At 48.1% G+C, this 19,940-nt stretch overlaps 1 protein-coding gene and 1 long non-coding RNA gene across 3 annotated transcripts in view; one reads left to right on the top strand and one right to left on the bottom strand.

Moving 5' to 3' along the window:
* Window positions 1-19,940, top strand: part of LOC309639818 — a 259,146-nt gene that overhangs the window by 165,281 nt on the left and 73,925 nt on the right. The gene's annotated exons all lie outside the window — the stretch shown is intronic.
* LMX1A (LIM homeobox transcription factor 1 alpha) overlaps window positions 1,800-19,940 on the bottom strand; it is a 155,599-nt gene continuing 137,458 nt past the window's right edge. For both annotated transcript variants that reach the window (XM_082475018.1, XM_082475017.1), the window contains 5 exons: window positions 12,546-12,718; window positions 9,539-9,616; window positions 8,056-8,125; window positions 5,944-6,114; window positions 1,800-3,972 (listed from right to left, as the gene is read on the bottom strand). In XM_082475018.1, coding sequence (XP_082331144.1) covers window positions 3,812-3,972; window positions 5,944-6,114; window positions 8,056-8,125; window positions 9,539-9,616; window positions 12,546-12,718 — 653 coding nt within the window. In that variant the 3' untranslated portion in view covers window positions 1,800-3,811. The remainder of the gene's footprint in view (window positions 3,973-5,943; window positions 6,115-8,055; window positions 8,126-9,538; window positions 9,617-12,545; window positions 12,719-19,940) is intronic.

Genomic DNA, 19,940 nt, shown 5'->3' with positions numbered 1-19,940 from the left:
GGAGAGAAGGAGAGAAATACTTTGATTTTACTGGAGGTTCAGTTAAAAATTTATTTTGTCTTTGAGTTTGGAATTGACAAATTCATTCCACTTTCTTCGCATTTTCACTCATGCGAGGTCAACTCAGAACTCTCCTATTCAGCCTGTGGCTCTGGGCTCTCACTCTCATCTCAGCCCGAATGTCTAAGGCCCCAGGTGACAGATGGCTGGAGGAATCACCTATGACCTGACTGCTTCTCCTTGGGGGTCAGAGTTCTTAATGTGTCTTTGGAATTGGAATTTTATCCTCATGCCTCTAAAAAACAAAACAAAACAAAACAACACAACAAACCACTCCCCGACAACCGTTAAGTCAGGCTACAGAAGACCCACTCTGAGAATTAAAGGAGCTCCGGCGAGGCTTGACTAGGAGCCTCCCTCTCAAGTGAAACTGGATGTGCTCTTCTTCTTCCTCAAATGTGGTCTGAGACTCCCAGAAGCCTTTCATCAGTGACCAAGCCCCGAGAGCAGGGTCTGGTCCCCGGCACAGCAGCTAACACATGGGGCACTCACCATGTGCCCAGTGCAAGGCTAAGTGCTTTGCATGTGTTTTCTCACTTGGCCTCATCACCCCTCTGAGGCAGCTAGTGACAAGGACCCTGCCTGTCCTTTGGATGAGGAGTCAGAGGCTCAGCAAGGGGAAGTAACTTGCCCAAAGCCACGCAGTGAGTAAGGGGAGGAGCTGGGTTTGGATCTAGACACACCCACTTTCAGCTGGAAGGGGAGAGAAAAGAAGAATGGAAACAACCATTCCCCAGTGAAATCTTGGATGGAAGAAAGGTGCCCTTCTCACACGAACTCCCTCCCAGGCCTTTCATGTGAGCAAAAATAGAAATCTCTCCTGTGTTGGAGCTATTATAAAATTGGGAGGGCTGATCACAGCAGGTAGCATTAGCCCAGTTCCTCCACACAGGTACTTAACCCAGCCCTGCAGACATCCTTGAGAAGGTCAAGTCTAGGCTGATGCTACAGGATAAGTAGTTGTCAAGTAGGCAAATATGAGGGGTGAAGGTCTCATCCCTAAGCTTTGTCTGGAAAGCTGGAGATGAAACCAGGGCTGGCCTAGTGGAGGTCTTTCTGAGATAGAGGCCTCCTAAGTGGGTTCCACCTGCCCACATCTCTCTCCTTCCAGGCCCTCGTGAGAAGCAGAGCCAGCTTCTACCGTGGGGTGGATGAGCCAGGGACAGGGGTGGAAGGGCTGAACAATTGCAGGCGGGTGAGAGAACATGCAGAACAGTGGTGCCTCCCCTCTGAGTATGTCTTCTGGTCTTCCAGCCACACTGTTTCCTGACTTCTTTTCTCCATAAGCATAATCTTTGCCCATCCATACATCGCATTTAAACTTGTTGAGAATGTTGGGAGAATCTATCAGGGGAGCCACACGGTCTGTTGCTCTGACCCTGTCCCTGGCAAGGCATCTGCCTTCAGTCCTGCGTGAAGAACCTTTCTCCTGCCCCATGACTCTGCTCTGATTTCCAAGTAAATGCTCCCACAATGCGTATCACAGCTGCTCTGCCTTGAGTGAACTTGCTGGTGAGGATGGAGTGTTGCCAGTGCCTCCTTCTGGAGGGGGTGTCTGTAAGGAGTGAGGTCTCTGAGTCCATCTTGGCAGGAGGGTGAAAGCCGCTTTCTCCTTCTGTTTTGCTGTCGTCACTTAGTCACGCTTTCCCTTCGTGCAAAGCTTCCCCCACTGTTGACAAAACATCCTGGTCCCCCTGTCCCCAGCCCATCACCCCTGCCCTTGAATAAACACCAGCTCGTTTGTAAGAGGTTTTTAATTTCATCTTGGTATGCCATTAAGGAGTGGAATAAGGATCTCTATTCATTTTCACTCACAAAATATCTGCTACTTTTCTCCAACTGATCCTCACCACGGAAGCCTGCGGAGCCATATAGCATCTGCATGATTTTCACTCAACAGACTGGTTTGGGTTTCTGGGTGGTTTGCATAAATTATAAAAAAGAGCACAAAAATCATACAACATCGGCTCTACCATAAGGGGGGCGTGTTCCCTCTGGCCGGGCAGAGAGTGATGGGAACAAGTAGCTGCGTCCGAAGCTCTGATGACTGGTGACATGCCTAGGAGTGAGGGCAAACCCGTCCCAGGCTCTCCCGGAGGAGTCCTCCGTCTCCCCCATCAACTCATTCTGGTTTCTCAGGAGGCCTCCCATCACAGAAGTAGCCCATCCTAGCACCACAACTGGAGGACAGGGTGTGGAACGGTCCCTGTGTACAATGGCAGCTGGGTCTTCTGTGCTCAGCGGCCCAGAAAGTGAGCCGGAAGGAGGAGCCCTGGCTTTCCAGCTGGACCCCTTCTGCCTCTGTGAACTCCAAGAGGTTGTTAGCAAACAGAGTATCTGCAACAGGAGTCAGCAAACTTCTTATGAAAAGAGCCAGACAGGACAGATAGTAACTATTTCAGGCTTTCTGGTCCACATACAGTCTGTTGCATATTCTTCTCCTCTTTGCTTTTTACAACCCTTTAAAAATGTAAAAACTCTTCTTAGGAGGCAGGCCATAAAACACAGGCCTGCAGGCTGTAGTTTGCCAGCCCCTGCTCTAGAACATGATGATGCCCTGTCCAAACCCATCCGTTACAGCCTCCTTCCCATCGAAGGCCTCTGGCATCCCCCCAAGCTGCCCTGAGCTGGTATCTGCAGCGCAGGCTTCGCAGAAGGGCCCGTGGCAGGCAGATTTGCCCTCAGGTTCCTGCTCTGCAGCCCCAGGTATCCTCCTTTGCCAAGTGGCTGGTCTGGTTGTATTTTAAGCAAATATCAGATATTAGTCTCAGCCCTGCTCATGTGTCCTGGGGTTGAATGAAGCCTCAGCGTCCCCAGTGAGGTAGGTACATACTATCAGCCTCGTCTCACACTTGCAGATGGTGAAGTTCAAGGGCAGAATTGACTTTCTCAGCGCTGCCCATCAGCCACATGTCTGAATTTCAAAGAAAGCCGAAGAATCTAGGCTTTAAATTTTCTAAGGACATGATCAGGGATTGTTCTGTCCCACCCAAGCCCAGTGATTCCACCTCAAACGGAGCAAGGATCCACCAGTGAACACCGTCAGCCACACAGAGTTGCTCTCCAGACCTCAGTGACACTCTCTGAAAACAGAATTAACTCAAGCACTCAAAGCTACGGGGCCTCGGTGGAGCAGCGCCCTCTGCCCTGCCCACAAGTCTCTTCAAACTCAAAATAAAGTTTATAAAAGTAAATTATCTCATTTTATAACTTAAGTGCATCAAGCATTTCCTTAAATATAGTTCACACTGAAAATAAAGTTACTTTTTGCTGTACAGTTGCTGTCTGTTATACTTAGGAATAAACTTTGATGATAAAGTATGAAAGGTTACACACTCACGCACACATCTATCTATCTGTCTGTCTGTCTGTCTGTGGGTGTGTGGGTGGGTAGACATATGCACCTCTTGAAAAGAGCTTCCCCAAAAATGGTGGGAAGTTGTTAGGGGTCTCTAGGTATCTAGTTTGCATGAAAATGCCTATATTTAAAATCCCTGTCCTTAATGATAAACACATCTTCATACCTAACACTAAGACTCTTATCAGAAACATTAAACTATGCAATCCGTAATGTATTCAGTCTTTGGAAATGCCGAGCTACACCATATCATTATACAACAGCATCCCGGACAAAACTCCCTCCCCAGCCCACCTCTTCCCTGCCTCCCCATCCTAAAGCCAGCTGACCCCTCATGTAATGCGGTTGGTTGTTCCAGAATGGGAGCCTAGCCGGAGAACTCGAGGGGGGAACTCAAGAGGTGAAGTAAGAATTCTGCATGGAGTACAGGTGGTCAATGGGGTTTCCCACTCTGGACTGCAGGGGCCCGGCTTCTGAGGTTGCTAGGAAGCAGTCACCCAGGTTACTGAGAGAGGTGTCATCACTATCCAGGTCGTGGAAAAGGGGCTCAGCACCTGAAAGGGAGAGGAAACACGGGCGTGAGGGTCTGGAAGAAGGGACTCCTTCAGTGCTCGGAAATTCAGCTGAATTCAGCCAGCATGGTCTGAGCACATCCCCCAGGGGGCGCTTTCTACTGGGTGCTGGGGAGGGGGTGGGGGAGGGTAGAGCTACATAGAAGAGTAGGAGGGGGCAAAATCCCTGTCCACAAAAGATCTCCTTAGGGGGGGCTCACGTCTAAAGTGCAACGACTGAAAACAATATGCACTAGGATATAACAAAGTGCTAAATTGAGTGCAGCACAAGCAAATGTCAGAATGTCTAGACAGTGAGGGTGTGGAGTGGGCAAGACATGGCACCACAGGCTGGAGAGACAGGGGCAAGGGCTTCTGGAGGACTCTGGCCACAAAAATGGTTCTTGAAGGAGGGATGGTAAGAAAACAAACATCAGCTCTGAGAATGATGCGCACGAAACCTCCGGTGATAACACCTGTCCTTTCAAATAGCACAAGTATACTGAGCGCCGGCTGTTTCCCCAAATTTGTACTGCAAAGGAAAGGGAGTTTAGGCGCCCAGACTCAACTGATTTACATCTTTGACCAAAAAAAAAACCAGGAGGGCAAACTGAGCAACAGCTGGGGCACCACTATGACCGGAACCTTGAGGATGTACATTTCACCTCTACGTCAAGTAAATGGGAAAGATGAAACCTGCAGTTTATAAAAATTGTCATGTGGCTTTAATTATTCATTTTACTGAAGGATTCATCACAGGAGTCCTTTATGTAACAAGATCCTTAGGACTCTGAAAATGTAAGAATTTGCAAAAAAACCCAAAAAGTCATTTGCCCTGTTTTTGCATAGTGGTGAAGACAGGTACAGACCTTACATGAGTCCTGTAAGGGAGCAAAGAGGATGGCCGTCACTGGAGCGTGCATATATATATATATCTGTGTGTGTATGAATGAATGAGGTTGGTCAATGACGTTCCTGCAAATGGCTGGATCTTAACAAGTGTTTGCTTAATGCATCACATGGGAAGATAGGGCTGATTTTAACATTATAGATAATTTTTTTTAATGAAGGCAAAAAAGAAGTTGACAATCTGTGCACTGAGGCATATATCTCTGATACTAATGTTTTGAAGGCTTGCGGAATAAAATGTTATTTTTAGCTATCAGGGTTAACAATTGCAGATTTCACAGTACAGATGAATGCATTACATAGGCCACTTACCTTCTCTGTATAAAAATGCAGTGGCCTATGTTTGGCACTGAGATTGAACTTCAGCCTTCCACTCCAGAGCTTGACCATCCCATCAGGGTGCCCAGGCCCCAGCTTCTGTACATCAGCTTAAGCAACAAACTGGGAAAATGGGGGAGTCTCAGCTGTCCCCATACCCTGTGTTTAAAGCAACTCCATTTTGGCTGGGGTGAGACTGGGAGGAGATACTTTTCACTCCACAAGTCAGTTTATGTTTCAGGAATTACATTAGAACACCTACTAGTATCCATAATAGGAGAGTCCAATTCAACCATCTGTTTTCTGTGCTTTTCAATATATTTTTTTCTTATGTGAGAGTTCGCATAGTTAAGGCCTCTGCCTATATCACTGCTGATAATGCTTATGAACATGTAAGTGTGGTACCTGGCATGAAATGAAAGACTTGGGAAGTTCAATCCCAACAAACAGGTCTACAATGAAAACACAACCTCCTAATCAAACTAACAAATATGAAGCTTTGGAAAAAAAAAAAAAAAAAAGAAGCTTTGAAAAGGAGAATAAATGGAAGCACGACTACTGTGTATGTGTGCTGGTCTTTCTTCTGGAGCCATCAGTTAGGTGATTCTAGCAGTATTTTGTGGGATACTTATTCTGCTTTGGAACTTTAATGAGCATCTAGGAACTGTGTAGAGCTGTCTGGGAGGGGATGAAAAACTCACGCAAGCAAGTTGTGTGAGGTCCCTGTGGGGTTTGAGTCCCTCTTACCATAGGGGTGCATGTGGTCTCCAGGCATCTGGGGTGGGGTGAGACCCTGTCGGAAGGGATCTGAGCTGTAGACGCTCTGCTCGATGGCCAGGAGCTGCTGTGGGGTGGGCAGAGCGGTGTAGGGGTTCATGATCCCTTCCATCCCAGCGCTCCCGCCACCATTTGTCTGAGCTGTGGGACAAAGAAGAAGGCAGATCATTCTCCATGTGCAGCCCAGCATCACACGCTGGGAGGGAGGGAGAGCCACAGAACAAGCTCTGAACTTCACATGCCCCACTGGCTTGTGACCACACAAGTTATGTGACCATGGCTACATCATATTACTTCCTGGATCTTGGTTTCCTCATTTATAGAATGGATGGGTTGAGGTGACATCAGTGGTTCCCAGTCTGTGCCCTACCAAGGGCCATCAGGGATTGCCTTGAAGGATAGGCATGGCGGGTGCTGTACTTGGAGAGCTTCCTTGAACTACATCATTAAAACAAAGGCGTCTGATGCTACACGCAGGCTTGGCAGCCAATGGAGTGGATGTATCTAAAGATCCTTCCAGCATTACCCCACTAGGAGTCCATCCGTCAAGTGGGGTTCACGACACTGGCCCAGCGGACCTCGTGCAGCTGATACGAAGACTCCATGAGATCGTGTGTATGTGCTTTGGAATCACAACTCGTTACACTCGTGTACAGAATTTTATCAGAAAAGGACTCCGTTCCTGCCTCCACATCCTGCTGTGGTTCTCTGAACACAGTTCCATTAACTCTCAGGGACTCACTCTGCCACCTTCTTAAGTCTACCCTAGGACCTGCCCATAGAATTCTTCAAAGTTCCAAGCACTAGGAGTTTATGTCCTCATAATGCCTTGATGAGTTCTCCTCCCTTTGAGCGTGTTGACCTATATGGAGTCAACTTACACAGCTCCTCCTGAAGCCCTCTCACCTCTGTGACCCCCTCTGAGGCACACAGCGCCGTTCGATAGGACTAGCAGGCCCCACTACCCTCCCCTAGGGATGCAAGCCTGAGGTGCAAAGAGACAGAAAGACAGCTCCCAGATCTCCAAACAGCACTGGGAGGTGGAACTGGGGCAAATTCAGGTCTTCTGACCGGCTCGTGACTCCACCCTGCCCCAGGGCCCGTGCCGTTGCTTCACTTCTCTCTGACCATCTATCTTGCCATTAAGATACTGTTTGGCCTGGAAGGTCAAAAGCAAAAAGAACTCTTGACTGCAAGAGTCAGATTCTCGTTGGAGCCTAGCCCAGGTATCAAGCACAAGGCAAGGTCCATGCAAGGACAAGGGGCTCTGTTTAGAGGCCAGACAACCAATGTCACATTCCACAGCCTTCCAAGTGTGGTCCAAGGCAGGCAGCAATGAGAGCTTGTTAAAAAAGCAGACTCTCTGGGCACATCAAGAGCTTAAGAATCAGAATCTATACATTACCAAATACCAGGTGATTTAGGTGCACGTTAAAGGGTGAGAATTCCTGCTCTAGGGTGCAAAGAGACCACTCAGGAAATTCTGCTGGACAGCTGAGATGGGGAGGGGGCAGTGCATATCCCTTTAAGAATGACATTGTCCTAATATAGTTATTCTTGCTTTTTTTCTTTTAACTTCTTTGAAGGGTCCCACAACCTGTCCCTCTCCACACCCTCCCCAATCCCCACACCACCCCTATTAACAACAACAAATGAAGGTACACAGAGGTAAGGGTGAGTTAAGGCAGTGTGGCCGAGCGGAACTCAGAATCAGAGAGACAGGTTCCAGCCCCAGCTCCATCTCTTATTGATCTAGGATCGTGGCTGCCTGGAAGGAGGAGGGCCACGCAGGATGAGAAACTGGCCATGTCTCTGACTCTGTAGGTAGGCCTGACACAGGGCCCTGACACTGCAGCAGGGTCCGGGCAAAGGGGCTTTGCACGAGGGTAGGGCCTCCTGCAATCCGCAGTTCTGGGCCTGCAGAACCCTCTCACAGTTCTCAGGGTTTGGTCCTCCCTGGAAGGTCCCATCGCCCAAGCAGGTGTGGAGTGGGCTTCACGGAGCTCAGAAATGTCATTCCAAGGCCTGGGTGGGTGGAGGGCCCTGGCGGGAGAGGCCTGGCCGGGAGAGGCTCCAGCTTACCGGAACTCAGCCTCTGGGTGTTCTGTTGATCTTGCTGTTGCTGCTGCTGCCGCCGGGCCAGCTTCTTCATCTGATGAGGGGAGGACCACAGGATTAGAGGTCAGGGGGCCTGCAGCAGGTTCCTGCGGCTAGGCCAGGGGGGCACGGCTCGTGGGTAAAGCAGAGGGACCCCTTCCCCTGCTTTTACTCAGGAAAGGAGCCACACATGAGGAACAGCGCCTTGAGCCCGATGCGTGGCGGCTGAGGGCTTCTTACACCGCAGCCGTGGAAAGACAGCTGGCTGGGAAGCAACAGCGTGGCTGGTCTTAGCAGGAAGAGGGATTTCCTCTCAGCAAATAAAACCTGCTGCTTATGTTGTGACAGTTTTATGTGAGGGGATGTGGGGTCTTCAGCCCAGCTTAGATGTGCAGCAAGGGCCTGCTGACAGGGTGTGATTTGGGATGGTTGGCTGGTCCCCCTATCTGCTGGCCCTTGCGACAGAGACTCCTACCAGGAGACGCACGCCTCTAGGTAAGGAGTTTGACTCCCAAAGCACCCTGTTAACACACAAACTCCCCGGAAGGAACATTGTAACCCAATGTTTCTCAAAGTGTGTTCTGTGGAACATTAGGGTTCCATGAGACATTAACATACACTTTGAGTGTGTGTGTGTGTGTGTGTGTGTGTGTGTAGGGAACACTAGATTTTTTAAAAAAATTCTTTACTGTGAGATTTCTCAGAGTTTCAAATATGCTCTCTGCTTATGAATCCATAGGCTATAGGTCCTCTCAAGCCTATTGAACCATGAAATCCTCTCGTAGAAAGGACTGTGGAATACACACCAGCAGCCCTGGTATGAGGAATTCAGTGAGGGAAATGATATCTTAACCAATCATTTCACCCACTAAAGATCAGGGCTGTAGAGAACTGGGCCACCAACTCATGCATGTATACAGGTAGGAAAATAAATAAGTAAAGGTCTAAAATAAGTAAAAGACCGTGGCAGGGGAATACAGACCTTGGTAGGATCCAGCAGACAATATGATGGTTTGGGCCTATATCAGGGAAGGGTGGGGCACTGGGAAAGGTGAGTAAGGGCATCCGTTCCATGTGCCATAATGTTGTCTTAGACCTATCGTGTGGGTGCTATGTAGGTTTCCCTCTGAAACTTCAAAGGAACTCTGGTATCTGTGTTAAATGAATGGGAATTCAAGAACCTGCTTCGACCAAAAGACACAGAAAGGCATTTCTTCATGCAGATGGCTGGCCAGATTCACAGTCACAGCCACTAGGAAAATAAAAGCCATCTCACTAAAACAACTGCCCCGTCTCTCCCCTTCTGCAGGGCTGCTATAGCTGAAATGACTGCTGATCACAAAATTTCTGAATCAAGAGAACTATTCTATCCAATGAGTTGAGGTGAGAAAACCTGCTGGCAAAAACAATGTCCTACTAGTGCTTCAGGAAACCGGCCCCACAGAGACAGAAGTAAGAAGCAGATTACCTTAGCTCTCTGGTTCTGGAACCACACCTGAACGACACGGACGCTCAGCCCTGTCTCTGCAGCCAGAGTCTCCCTCACCTTGAAAAAATGGAACATTAGAAATACAGAAACATTGGCATCTCAGAGTAGAAGGCAGAACATTCCCTACGTGGTGAACGGGGAGGCCAGCAGGCTACATCTTACATAGGAACTGGCGAGTGTTCGGTGATCAGCAAAACCCCAAACACAAGAGCATTGCTCTCCTTCAGGCGGAGAGGAGGTCCTTACCCGGGTAAATGAAGAGAAGAATAAGCATTAATTTTGATGTGCATTCCAAGAGGTGTTCCTGGGTTTCTCTTCCTCTGGAAATTAGGCCTTCAGGTGGTTCTTAGATATTAGCAAAATCTATTGTTGTGTTTTTAGCTGTATGCCAGGCATATGCATTAACCTACTTAAGGAGAACTGAGGGTGAAAATCACTTTGCAAAAAACAAATGGTTCTCTCTTGCTCTCTTCTCCCATCTAAATTGACTGACTTAAATTTTTGGTTTCGTCCCTCATAGCTTTCGGTCACTTTGGGTGTTTCATGAATATTCATATTCACTGTGAGCCCTGCCCAAAGGAAATAAGACAAGAGTCATCTGGGATCCGACAGAGCAAGAGAGACGGCGCTGATGTAGGCACATGTACTGGGACTGTGAGGAGACAGGACAATCAGGGTCCCTATTATGAAGAGTCGTGTTTCAACATCTGCCCTCTATACAGGCATTTGGTGAGGGGCTGGCAAAGTGGCTAGAAGGGAAGGGGGAAGAAGCACAGATTTCCCAAGAGTGGTCCTGAGAGACACTGCCCCCTCTTGGTTAGATTCTGAGGAGGAGATGAGATGGTAGGAGCTCCTTGAATAAACACATATGTAGAGCAAGCTGGAGGCCTTGGGAAGTGCTCATCTTTATCATGCCACTGGGGCTGAGGCTTAGGAGAAGCAGGATAATTAGAGAAGATTTTGCAGGCACATCCTTCTGCAACGCCAACTGAAACAGCAGTATGCCCAGGGGCCCACGTCCACCTGCTGAAACCCTATCCATCCTTCAGAGGCCCAGCTCAAAACCCACCTGTTCCGCAAAGCCTTGCCTGATCCCCCAGACAGAGGCGACCTTTCTCTTCCGGCAGCTCCTGGCTGCCCCTCTGTTCCGGTCCTCAGAGCTTTCTGCCCAATGCTCCAGTGTACACATCTCCTCCCCTCTGGTGGCCTAGACGCTGCCCAGGGACAAGCACTGGGTACAGGCCATACAGAGGCTGGGAGTTTAGTACATGGAGAACAAGTAAACCAGTGAGGAAGTGGGAACTGGTCCTTGTGCAGGTCTACCTTGGGGCTGTTTCACTTTCTACCAGCTCTTCTCCCAGAGCTTAGAGGGCAGTGAGGGCAGGGAAAGGAGGTCTTCTGCAGGTGGGAGAGCTTTTTTCAAAAGGCAGAAGTGGTGGGAGACTGTATTATCATTCAGCAAATATCCATCCTTCCCGCCCCTCCTCCATGGAGGGGTGTATGCCTCCCCCTGTACTCACACTGGCTTAGCCACGTGACTTGCTTTGGCCCATGGAATGTAAGTGGATGTGAAGTGGGTGATATTCAAGGAGAGCCATTCAGTGGGACTGCCCAGTGTGACTTGGCCTCTTGCCTTCTGCCATCGTCATGAGACCCGTGTGCCCCAGGTGGCCACTGCCCTAGACTCTTTAATGAGAGACCAGTGGGGCAGGCCTGAACCAGAGCCCAGCTGGGTCACAGTCAACCCACAGCCCAGGGGCAGGAAATAAATGTTTGCTGGGAGCCGCTAAGATTTTGTTTGTTATTGCAGCAAAAGCCGATTCATACAGAGAGGGAGGCATGCTAAGGGATGGGATGCTAGCGACGGATGCTAAGAAATTTAAAATGTCTTTCTTCTATGAATTTCAATTCAATTTCAATTTCAAGAAAGCTTTCTTTTCTTGTTTTTATTGCATAAAAGACAGTACCCAGCATACGGCAGGGAGTCAATAAATGGCGGGTACTTAATAAGTGGACGCAGCTATTTGTGGCAGAGACTACTAATTGTCTCCAATATCCATTCTCTCCTTCCTCCTCTTAGCAACTGAATCCCCAAGTTTAAGCAAGGCTTATGGACACCCAGATAGACTCATTTCCCAGGTCCCCTTGCAAGAGGTGCAACCGCAGGATTAAACTCTAGCCAACACACATGAGTGAAAGTTATGCAAAAAATCCCAGGGTATGTCCCTAAAAGGGCAGCTGCTTGCCCCGACTTTCTCTTACCACCATGGTGGCTGGAAAAAATGGTGACATCTGGAGCAGCCCCTTGGACCCATGTGACAGATAACAGAGCTTCTCAGCCAGTCTTGGATTGCTCATCTCTGAACTGTGATGTGAGAGAGACATAAACTCCTATCTCATTAAGTCACTGTATTTTTTTTTTTTTTTTTTTACATAACTGTTCACAGCAGCCCTATCTGTAACAGCCCCGAACTGGAAACAACCCACATGCCCATCAACAGGTGAATGGACAAACAACCCATGGTATATCCATGGAATACTATGCAACAACAAAAATGGATGAACCACAACATGGATGAATGCCAAAATCACCACCTCAAGCAGAACAAACTGGACCAAAAAAGAATACATGTTACAAGCCACTGTATTTTTACTCTGTTGTAACATTTCGCTCTATATCCCAACTGGAACCTCTTATTGTTATTCTCCCCATTGCTCTCCATGAAATGAAAGGTGTGAGCAAGTAGCCAGTTGGAGTGGGTATGCATACCCAAAAGCACAGGGAGATGCTACCATGACCCCGGCCACAGCTGCAGTGATCCCTGGAGCCTCTAACGGGGCTCAAGGCCACCTGCCCAGACTCTGTTTGAACAGCATCTCCCACCCTGACCCCCAGGTGCCCAGTGACACCCCAGAGGAGTCCAGGGTGCACACAGAGAAGAGGGGCCTCGTCCCCTTTCCTCCCTTCTTCCTCTCCCCCCCATACCTTCCTGCACGGCTTGGAGGATACTTCAAACGAGGCCTTGAATGCTCTCCTCTGTTGGGTTGTCAAGATGGTTCTGGGACGTTTAGGGCGCTTATGGTCCTTGCCATCCTCAGCGGCTCCTTTCCCTGCCCCATGGGCTGACTTGCAAAGACTTTCTTCATCATCACTTTTGCCTGAAAGAAGCAGAAAACAACGTGTTGAGTCCCTTAAGGCCACTTCCTGGAGTTGGCTGTTATTCCATAACAAGACACTTGGGTCCACGTTCCAAGGATGACTTAAGACATGAATGCAACACCCTGTGTGATACTGATCCCAAAGCCCCCAGGAAGGGCTAAGGAAAAACTTCTAATACGTGGAGACAGGAACCAGGAAGTCCACCATCACAGCTCAGGACTTTCTCTCGGGAGGCTCTCCTAGCTCCACGTTTACTAGTTGTGTGACCTTGGGCAAGTGACTTAACTCTCTATGGCTCAATTTCCTTATCTGCAAAATTGAGATATAGGAGAACCTACTTCATTGGGGTTGTTGTGAGGGTTAAATGAGTTTATCAAGAAGGCACTCAGAAGGCTGCTTAGCATATAATAAATGCTCAGTAAGTGTTGGTGGTTAATATTTCTTAAATGTCATTTTTCAACTCTAGACCTGGATAAGTTACATATAACTTCCTAGATACTATGTCTGAAATTCTAGCCAGTGCCAGGAGGTAGAAAACAATACTGTTTAAAAGGCCACAGAAGACCAGCATTAGACTACGTGCAGGTACAGATAACACAGGCAGTTAGTCAAAACTGCCTGTCTATAAAATAAATAAGTCTCTATTAAAGTAACTGTATTTATCTATATTTACTTGAATTATTTCAACTCTACAAGCAGTGATCAATACAAGCAGTAACTTGAAGGAAACAAAGCCTTCAGTATATATGACATTCTTTCCCAGGCTACCTCTTGTATCCCACAGACTTCACACTCCTAAGAAGATGCTTCTAGGGTCTGGGAAATACCCATGTGAGAGAGACTCCTTCCTACTTTCAGCATTAAAAGCCATAGGCAGTTGTGTGCCCACATTACCCTAATGAGACCCTCATTTCCCTCTGGGTCTTTACAGAGCTCAGCTGCCCTCTTTCCTCCAGTAGAAACCTTTGTCCCAAGAGCTTCCCCAGCTCCAGTCCCCTCATTCTGATCCCCTTCTGGCCACTTCAAGAAATCCAAGATGAGGTGACCCACCGTGTGCGAGCTACACATCCTTGTTCCTCATCCCTCCCTCCTCTGGAAAGATGCTCTTTGCATATAATGTTTTAGTTTAGACTTTAGTTGAGTTCTAATTTTTGGCTCTGCCAGAGCCCAAAACCCTTATTTTATCTGAAAGAACAATGGCTAAGATTCTTTCCTCTATGAACTTTTAGGCATACAATTTGAACGTGAAGGAAGACGAACCTCTGAGTTCCTTGAGGGCACAACCCTTGCAGTGTAATTGAACAGGGTCTGACATAGGCAGACCTAGGTCTCCATCCAGCTCTATCCCTTGTTTTAAGTACAGCCCTGTGCAAGGGACGTCCTGCACTGAGCCTGCACTGGAGACAAGAATACCCACCAGGGGGTGGCATAGGAGTAGTGCTGCTGTGTGCAAAGCAACTAACACAGAGGCACAGAGGAAGCTCTTATTAGATGTTGTGGGAAGGATGTCTTTTCCCCTCTGCCTCACTCCCCTTGATAGTACAGACGAAAAAAACCACAAGATGAATGAAGAAGAGATTAAAGAAGAATCCTCATGACAAGGAGTGGCCACTCTGGCATCTTCAATTCTTAGGCTGCTCTTTCCTTGATCAGAGGCGTGGGGCGGTGGGGGGGGGGGGGGGGGGCGGGGATTCAGTAAGCTGATCTCAGTCAGCCCTCACTACTGAAGGGTATTTAGGATCTTTCTAGAAGGAGGTTTTCAGAATGGCAAGGAAAAAATAAGCATGTAAGAATTAAAAGCCTTAGGGAACTAAGAAGACCCCACAAGAGAAGAAAGGTAGAAAAAAGGAGGCCATTGACTCTGCAGATTCATCCTTGCTGGGCCCGACCTCCTGCTGCTCAGAGACCCCCCCCCCCCCCGGGCCTAGTCTTTAGTGACGTCAGTAATTCTCTCTGCCGGTGGATTCTTTGGGGTCAAAAGGATGCTCCTCTGGTACTAGTGATGCCTTCAGTAATATTTCTGAGGAAACATGGCTGACACCCCACGCCAAGGATTGTGTAGATCTCCTGCAAAGCAGGTCACCACAAGGAGCTGAGTCTAGAACAGATACGTGAGAAGTCCAAAGTACAGAATTCACTTTAAAATGCAATTGTATCATCTTCAGAAACCACTTGTCTTAATGGTATTTGCAAACATCTCACGGGGTCAGTCTGATTCTTTTACAGTCACATAGCTTGATGCCAGTGTATACTGATGACTAGGATGCTGTAACTAATGAAAATGCAAAATCTAAATTAATGTGGATTCCATGGTAATGGCTCATATATGTTGACAACATTCAGGAGAGCAAGATGGCACGGTGTCCACAAGCATGGGCTCTGGAGCCATACTAACTCAGGTTTCAATTCTGGCCTTGCCGGTTCTGATGTGTGATTCTGAACAAATCCCCAAGACTCAATTTTCTCATTGGAGAAAGTGACAGTGTTGTTGGAATTACATCAGATGATGTATGTAAAGGGTTTAGCATCATCTAGAGTGTGATAGATGCTTAGTAAATCATCATCATCATCATTTCAAAAGAAGTGATCTTAATCTGAGACCCATGTTTTCTGTTATTAACAGTTGCACACTGATGGGAGTTCGCGTTAAGGTTTTACACTACAAGAGTTCATTCCTCTCTCTTTGCAGACATGACCCTAGCTCACACTAAGAGTTGGTTTTATGGAAAGTGCGTGTGTGAGTGCTTGTGGGAAGGAAGGAGGGGGTGGTGGTCAAGGGGCTGGTTCCAGAAGGAAGAAGTGATTGCTGAAGTTCGTTCGGAGCCCCAGAACTGAATGGCTGAGTTCCCTGATGTCTTCGTACTGTCTCTGGACTTACCACTGCCTAAGATACATGCACACTTCCCAAGACCTGCTATCCCATCCTAGAACAGCAGAAAGGAGCAGTGGGGGAAAGAGCCATCTCCTAGGGCAGCCCTTGGTGCCCATTTTTGGAGGATGTAAAGATCGTCACAGGCGACTGCTCATTCATTCTCTCTACATCCCTGTGAGAAGAAAGAGATGAAAACATGTGTTTTCAGAAGAAGGGGGAGGGGCAGAAGTGGGAGCAGAGGGTGCACGAGGTTAAGATTTGTCTCTGGAGTGTTTCTATCGTTTTTTTGTGGTGCATTTTCTTCTTCTGATTCCTCCTTTTTGCTGTTCAATATCTCTCTCTTTTGTCTGCTAAGGGCCCCATTTTGCCTTCCAAGCACTAGATGCTCTAGACCAGGCCTCTACAAACTTTTTTTGTAAAAGGCCAGAGAGTAAAATATTTTACTCTTTGGAGGCCTTATGGCCTCTATTGCAACCACTCAACTCTGCCACCGTAGTACGAAAGCAGCCGCAGACAGGACGAATAGGCATGGCTGGGTTCCAATAAAACTATATTTCAAAAGCAGGCACCAGGCCAGATTTGGCCTGCATACTATAGTTTGCTGGCCCCTGCCCTAGACCTCTCCTGACCCGTTCTCCATCAAAACTTACATATCCTGTGTTCCAGGCTTTCACGCTCTGACTCTGGGGGCAGGAAGCACTGCTCATCTGCTACACTGAGTCAGGGATTAGCAGGGTCTGAAGTGTCCTCTCCCACAGTCAATAACACATAGACATGGAATGCCTCCAACCAAACAGTCACCACTAGGGAATTTCAGGTGTCCCGGCAGATCTGAGCAAGAGAAACTCTGAAGATGGAGGAATGGAGGGCCTTTGGGCATGTCCCAAAGTGCAGACAGATGTCACGACCCAGCTGCCAAGGGGAATGCAGACCATCGCTAACCATCACCCAGCTTCGGTCTGCCGGGTTGTAAATATTGCGAGCATAGCAGTGCCCTCTGACTCCCTCGGGGAACTTCCAGGCTGTTCAGGGAGGCTCCCATCTCCTCGTTCAGCAGGGGCAGGGCTGCCTGACTCTGATGCCAACTTCTCCATGAAAGCAGGCGGTGCCTGAAATATACACTTACTGATTTGTCCAAGAGAAAGGAAAGTTCTAAACGAGCCAGGAGATTTCTCCCAGGGCCAGCAGGAGTACTGGAGAGCAGGAGATGAAGAAAAACCTTCCAACAGCAGAGACGTCGCGGAAGCGGAAGGAGGGGCAGCCCCTCGGCATTGCCAGAGGCTTCCACACCCAGATGCAGGCCAGAGCGATCCCTCATAATTTAAGCTGACACCCCTCAGCGGAGATGAAAGGAACACCACTTGCTGTCTCCAGCAACAAATGTCAGCATCCCTGGAGGCCATTTAGACACAAACGCAGCATAAATCTGACTCCTAGAGGGAAAGTCCAGAGATTAAGTCTCCACGCACAGCCTACCAGGGTGAAATGAATTTGCTTGGCACAAAGTTGGAACATGTTTCTCAGGGCCTTTCTTTCCCATCTCTTGTAAAAAAAAAAAAAAAAAAAAAAAAAAAATCTGGAATTGCTCAGAGGCTGTTGCTTCCCCCTTGCCTGGTCCTCCCACTCATTTATGACATAAGCAATGGCAGATGAAAGACCCAGCCATGGTTTATGGCCCCGAGACAGGCTGTACTACCTGTGGGGCCTCACAGATTCATTTCAGGTTGTTGGAAAAATCCCAACAGCTCATAAACAGGGCAAGAGATATCAGAGCTTGGCCCAGGAGGCGACGGTGAAGGAGGAGGACCGGAGACCCTCATGCTAGGGAAGGGAGAGGCAGGAACAGGCCTCACATGCTTCCCACGTGATGGGCCTCATAAATGTTCTTCAGGCCGGGGGAGTAAGAGGAAGGGTCTGGGACTTGTGGTGGGTGGAGGGGGGAGGGAAAGAAGCAAGGGAGGAATTTATGAAGACAGAATATATAGGAAACTATTTCAGTCGCTGCCCTGTCCTGAATGGATCAGAATTCCATTCTCCCGGAGCAGAACTCTGGATGCAAGGCAGCATTTCACATTCAAGAGGCAGTAGGTAAAGTTCTCTAGAAGAGCAAAGTCCCTGCAGCTACTGTTTTGAAACTGCCTCACACAGAGTTCTTCAAGGAGGTCTCAACTCAGACCCAAATCAGGTTCCCGGAAAAGATTTGCCTTGCACCTTGTTCACGTAATCACCTGCTCAGTAAGCACTTACCGTGGGCTCGTGTACCACGCACTGAGCAAGGACAATTCTGGGCTACAGAGATGATTAAGACTTGCCCTCTGTTCTCACAGATCCCAGATTAATAGGGGAGAAAGATACAATGCCAAAATAATAGCTCTGCTTAGAGGACTTGGAGGAGGGGACTGGGAAGGTGACATAGTACAGGTGTCACTCGAGGTGAAAGTGAACGACAGACAATGAACAGAAGTTGCCAGGCAGGAAAGGACAGAGAGGGCGTTTTAGGTCCACAGAGAACTTCTAACGGCATGAGAGCAAGACCTTGACCCGGGAAGTGAGGCTCATCCAATAGATGAGGTACATCCAACAGTACCTTGCATGTCATTAGGTACTCAGCACCCTGCACTGCATCACAAGGGGATGAGAGAGATCTGAGATGACCCCTTGCTCTCAAGGAACAGAAAACTGTGTTAGAGTTAGCACGTGTGAAACAATAAATATAAAATAGTATTTGGCTATGCTCTTTAGGCATGGTATATATAGACGGGGAAAGGGGGGAAGGGGGATAAATTAGGAGTTAGGGATTAGCAGATACACACTACTATATATAAAAGAGATAAACAACAAGGTCTTACTATATGGCACAAAGAACTATATATTCAATATCTTGTAATAACCTACAACGGAAATGAATCTGTAAAAGTATATATATATATATATATATATATATATATATATATAACTGAATCACTTTGCTATATACCTGAAACTAACACAACATTGTAAATCAACTATACTTTAATTTTAAAATGTAGGCATATAGGAAAGAGAGGTGTCAGAGAGCCAGAGGAGCTAGTAAAGGCAGGAGCCTAAATGCAAGGGAGGAGGGAGGAGTGGATCTGGAAACGCAGAGGGGAGAGGGCAGGGGTTCTGAGAATGGCTCAGCCTTGAACTGGAGAAAAGGGGAGAGAATGGGCATGTGGGAGACCTCAAGGCCCTGGCAGAGGGTGCACTTCTGAGGGGAGAAGAAATGCAGGGTGGAGAGGCCACGTGGAGCTTACTCCAGGGGTCCTGATGTTCCAGAGCCGATGTTGTTAGCAATGGTGAGACATGGGGGGAGTTCTGTGGCTGGAGCTACACAGGAAAATTGTGGACCCAGAGCGCAGGGCACCATGGATCAGGAAAGCACAGACACCAGCTGCTAGACTGCTGTGTCCACGTGTGGGTGACACCACCAGGCCACCAGGTCCACTTTGCAGACTGGGCTGAGGGAGTCTCTCAGGTCTCAGCACTAGACAAGGGCCCTGAAAAAGAAGAAGCAAATGCCCACATCCCAAGAACCAGTTGTGTGCCAGGCCCCGTGTCCAGGGTAAACATTTCATCTCATCTCCATGGCAACACAGCATGGCAGGTAGTGGCGGAACTCCTCTCCTACCTAAGGAATAAACACAGTCTCAGAGAGTTTCCGGAACCTCCCCCAACACACAGGGCCTAGGTGGGAGGGCCAGGTTTCATGCAAAGCTTGTCTACTCCCAAGCCCAGGCCTGAGACACTCCTACAGGGAGCAGAGAAACAGGCTTTTTAACCAGCAAATCAGGCGTAAGCAAATGACAGTCACCTGTGCATGTCCCAGCCCAAGAGTGGGGACAATCTAGATGTTAGGTTGCCAAAGACCACGAAAAGATCACTCTTTATATCCAAAGAACCTATGGAGTGGTGGAAAGTAACTTTAGCCATGAAACAGGAGACCTAGATCCTAGTTCTAATTTTGCTACTAAGCTGTGTACCCCTAAATGAAATTCCTCACATTTCTGAGACTCAATTTCTTCATCTACAAGATGAAATAAAAAGCCCCTTCCCTTAGCTAATAGTTGACTGGGCTTCACTTTACAATTGCATTGTTTCATTGTTTCTATTCGAACAGTAGGAGGCAGGAAATGTGTTATTATCGCCCCCTTTTTTTTTTTTTTTTTTTTTTTTACTACAGATGAGAGATGAGTCAACCAGGCCCCGGGGAGGTGGGTGATATTTTGCCCAAGGGCACACAGCTGGGAGGCTTCCTCTTCCACTCCCACTTCCCCTCTCCTGCCTAAGCTGCCTGTGGGGTTGTTGTGAAGATCCAAGGGCACCTGTGA

The sequence above is a fragment of the Balaenoptera physalus genome, assembly GCF_965194825.1.
Source record: "Balaenoptera physalus genome assembly, chromosome: 1".
Taxonomy (NCBI): Eukaryota; Metazoa; Chordata; class Mammalia; order Artiodactyla; family Balaenopteridae; genus Balaenoptera; species Balaenoptera physalus.
The sequence above is the reverse complement of the archived record's forward strand: the minus strand, read 5'-3'. Positions and strand labels throughout refer to the sequence as shown.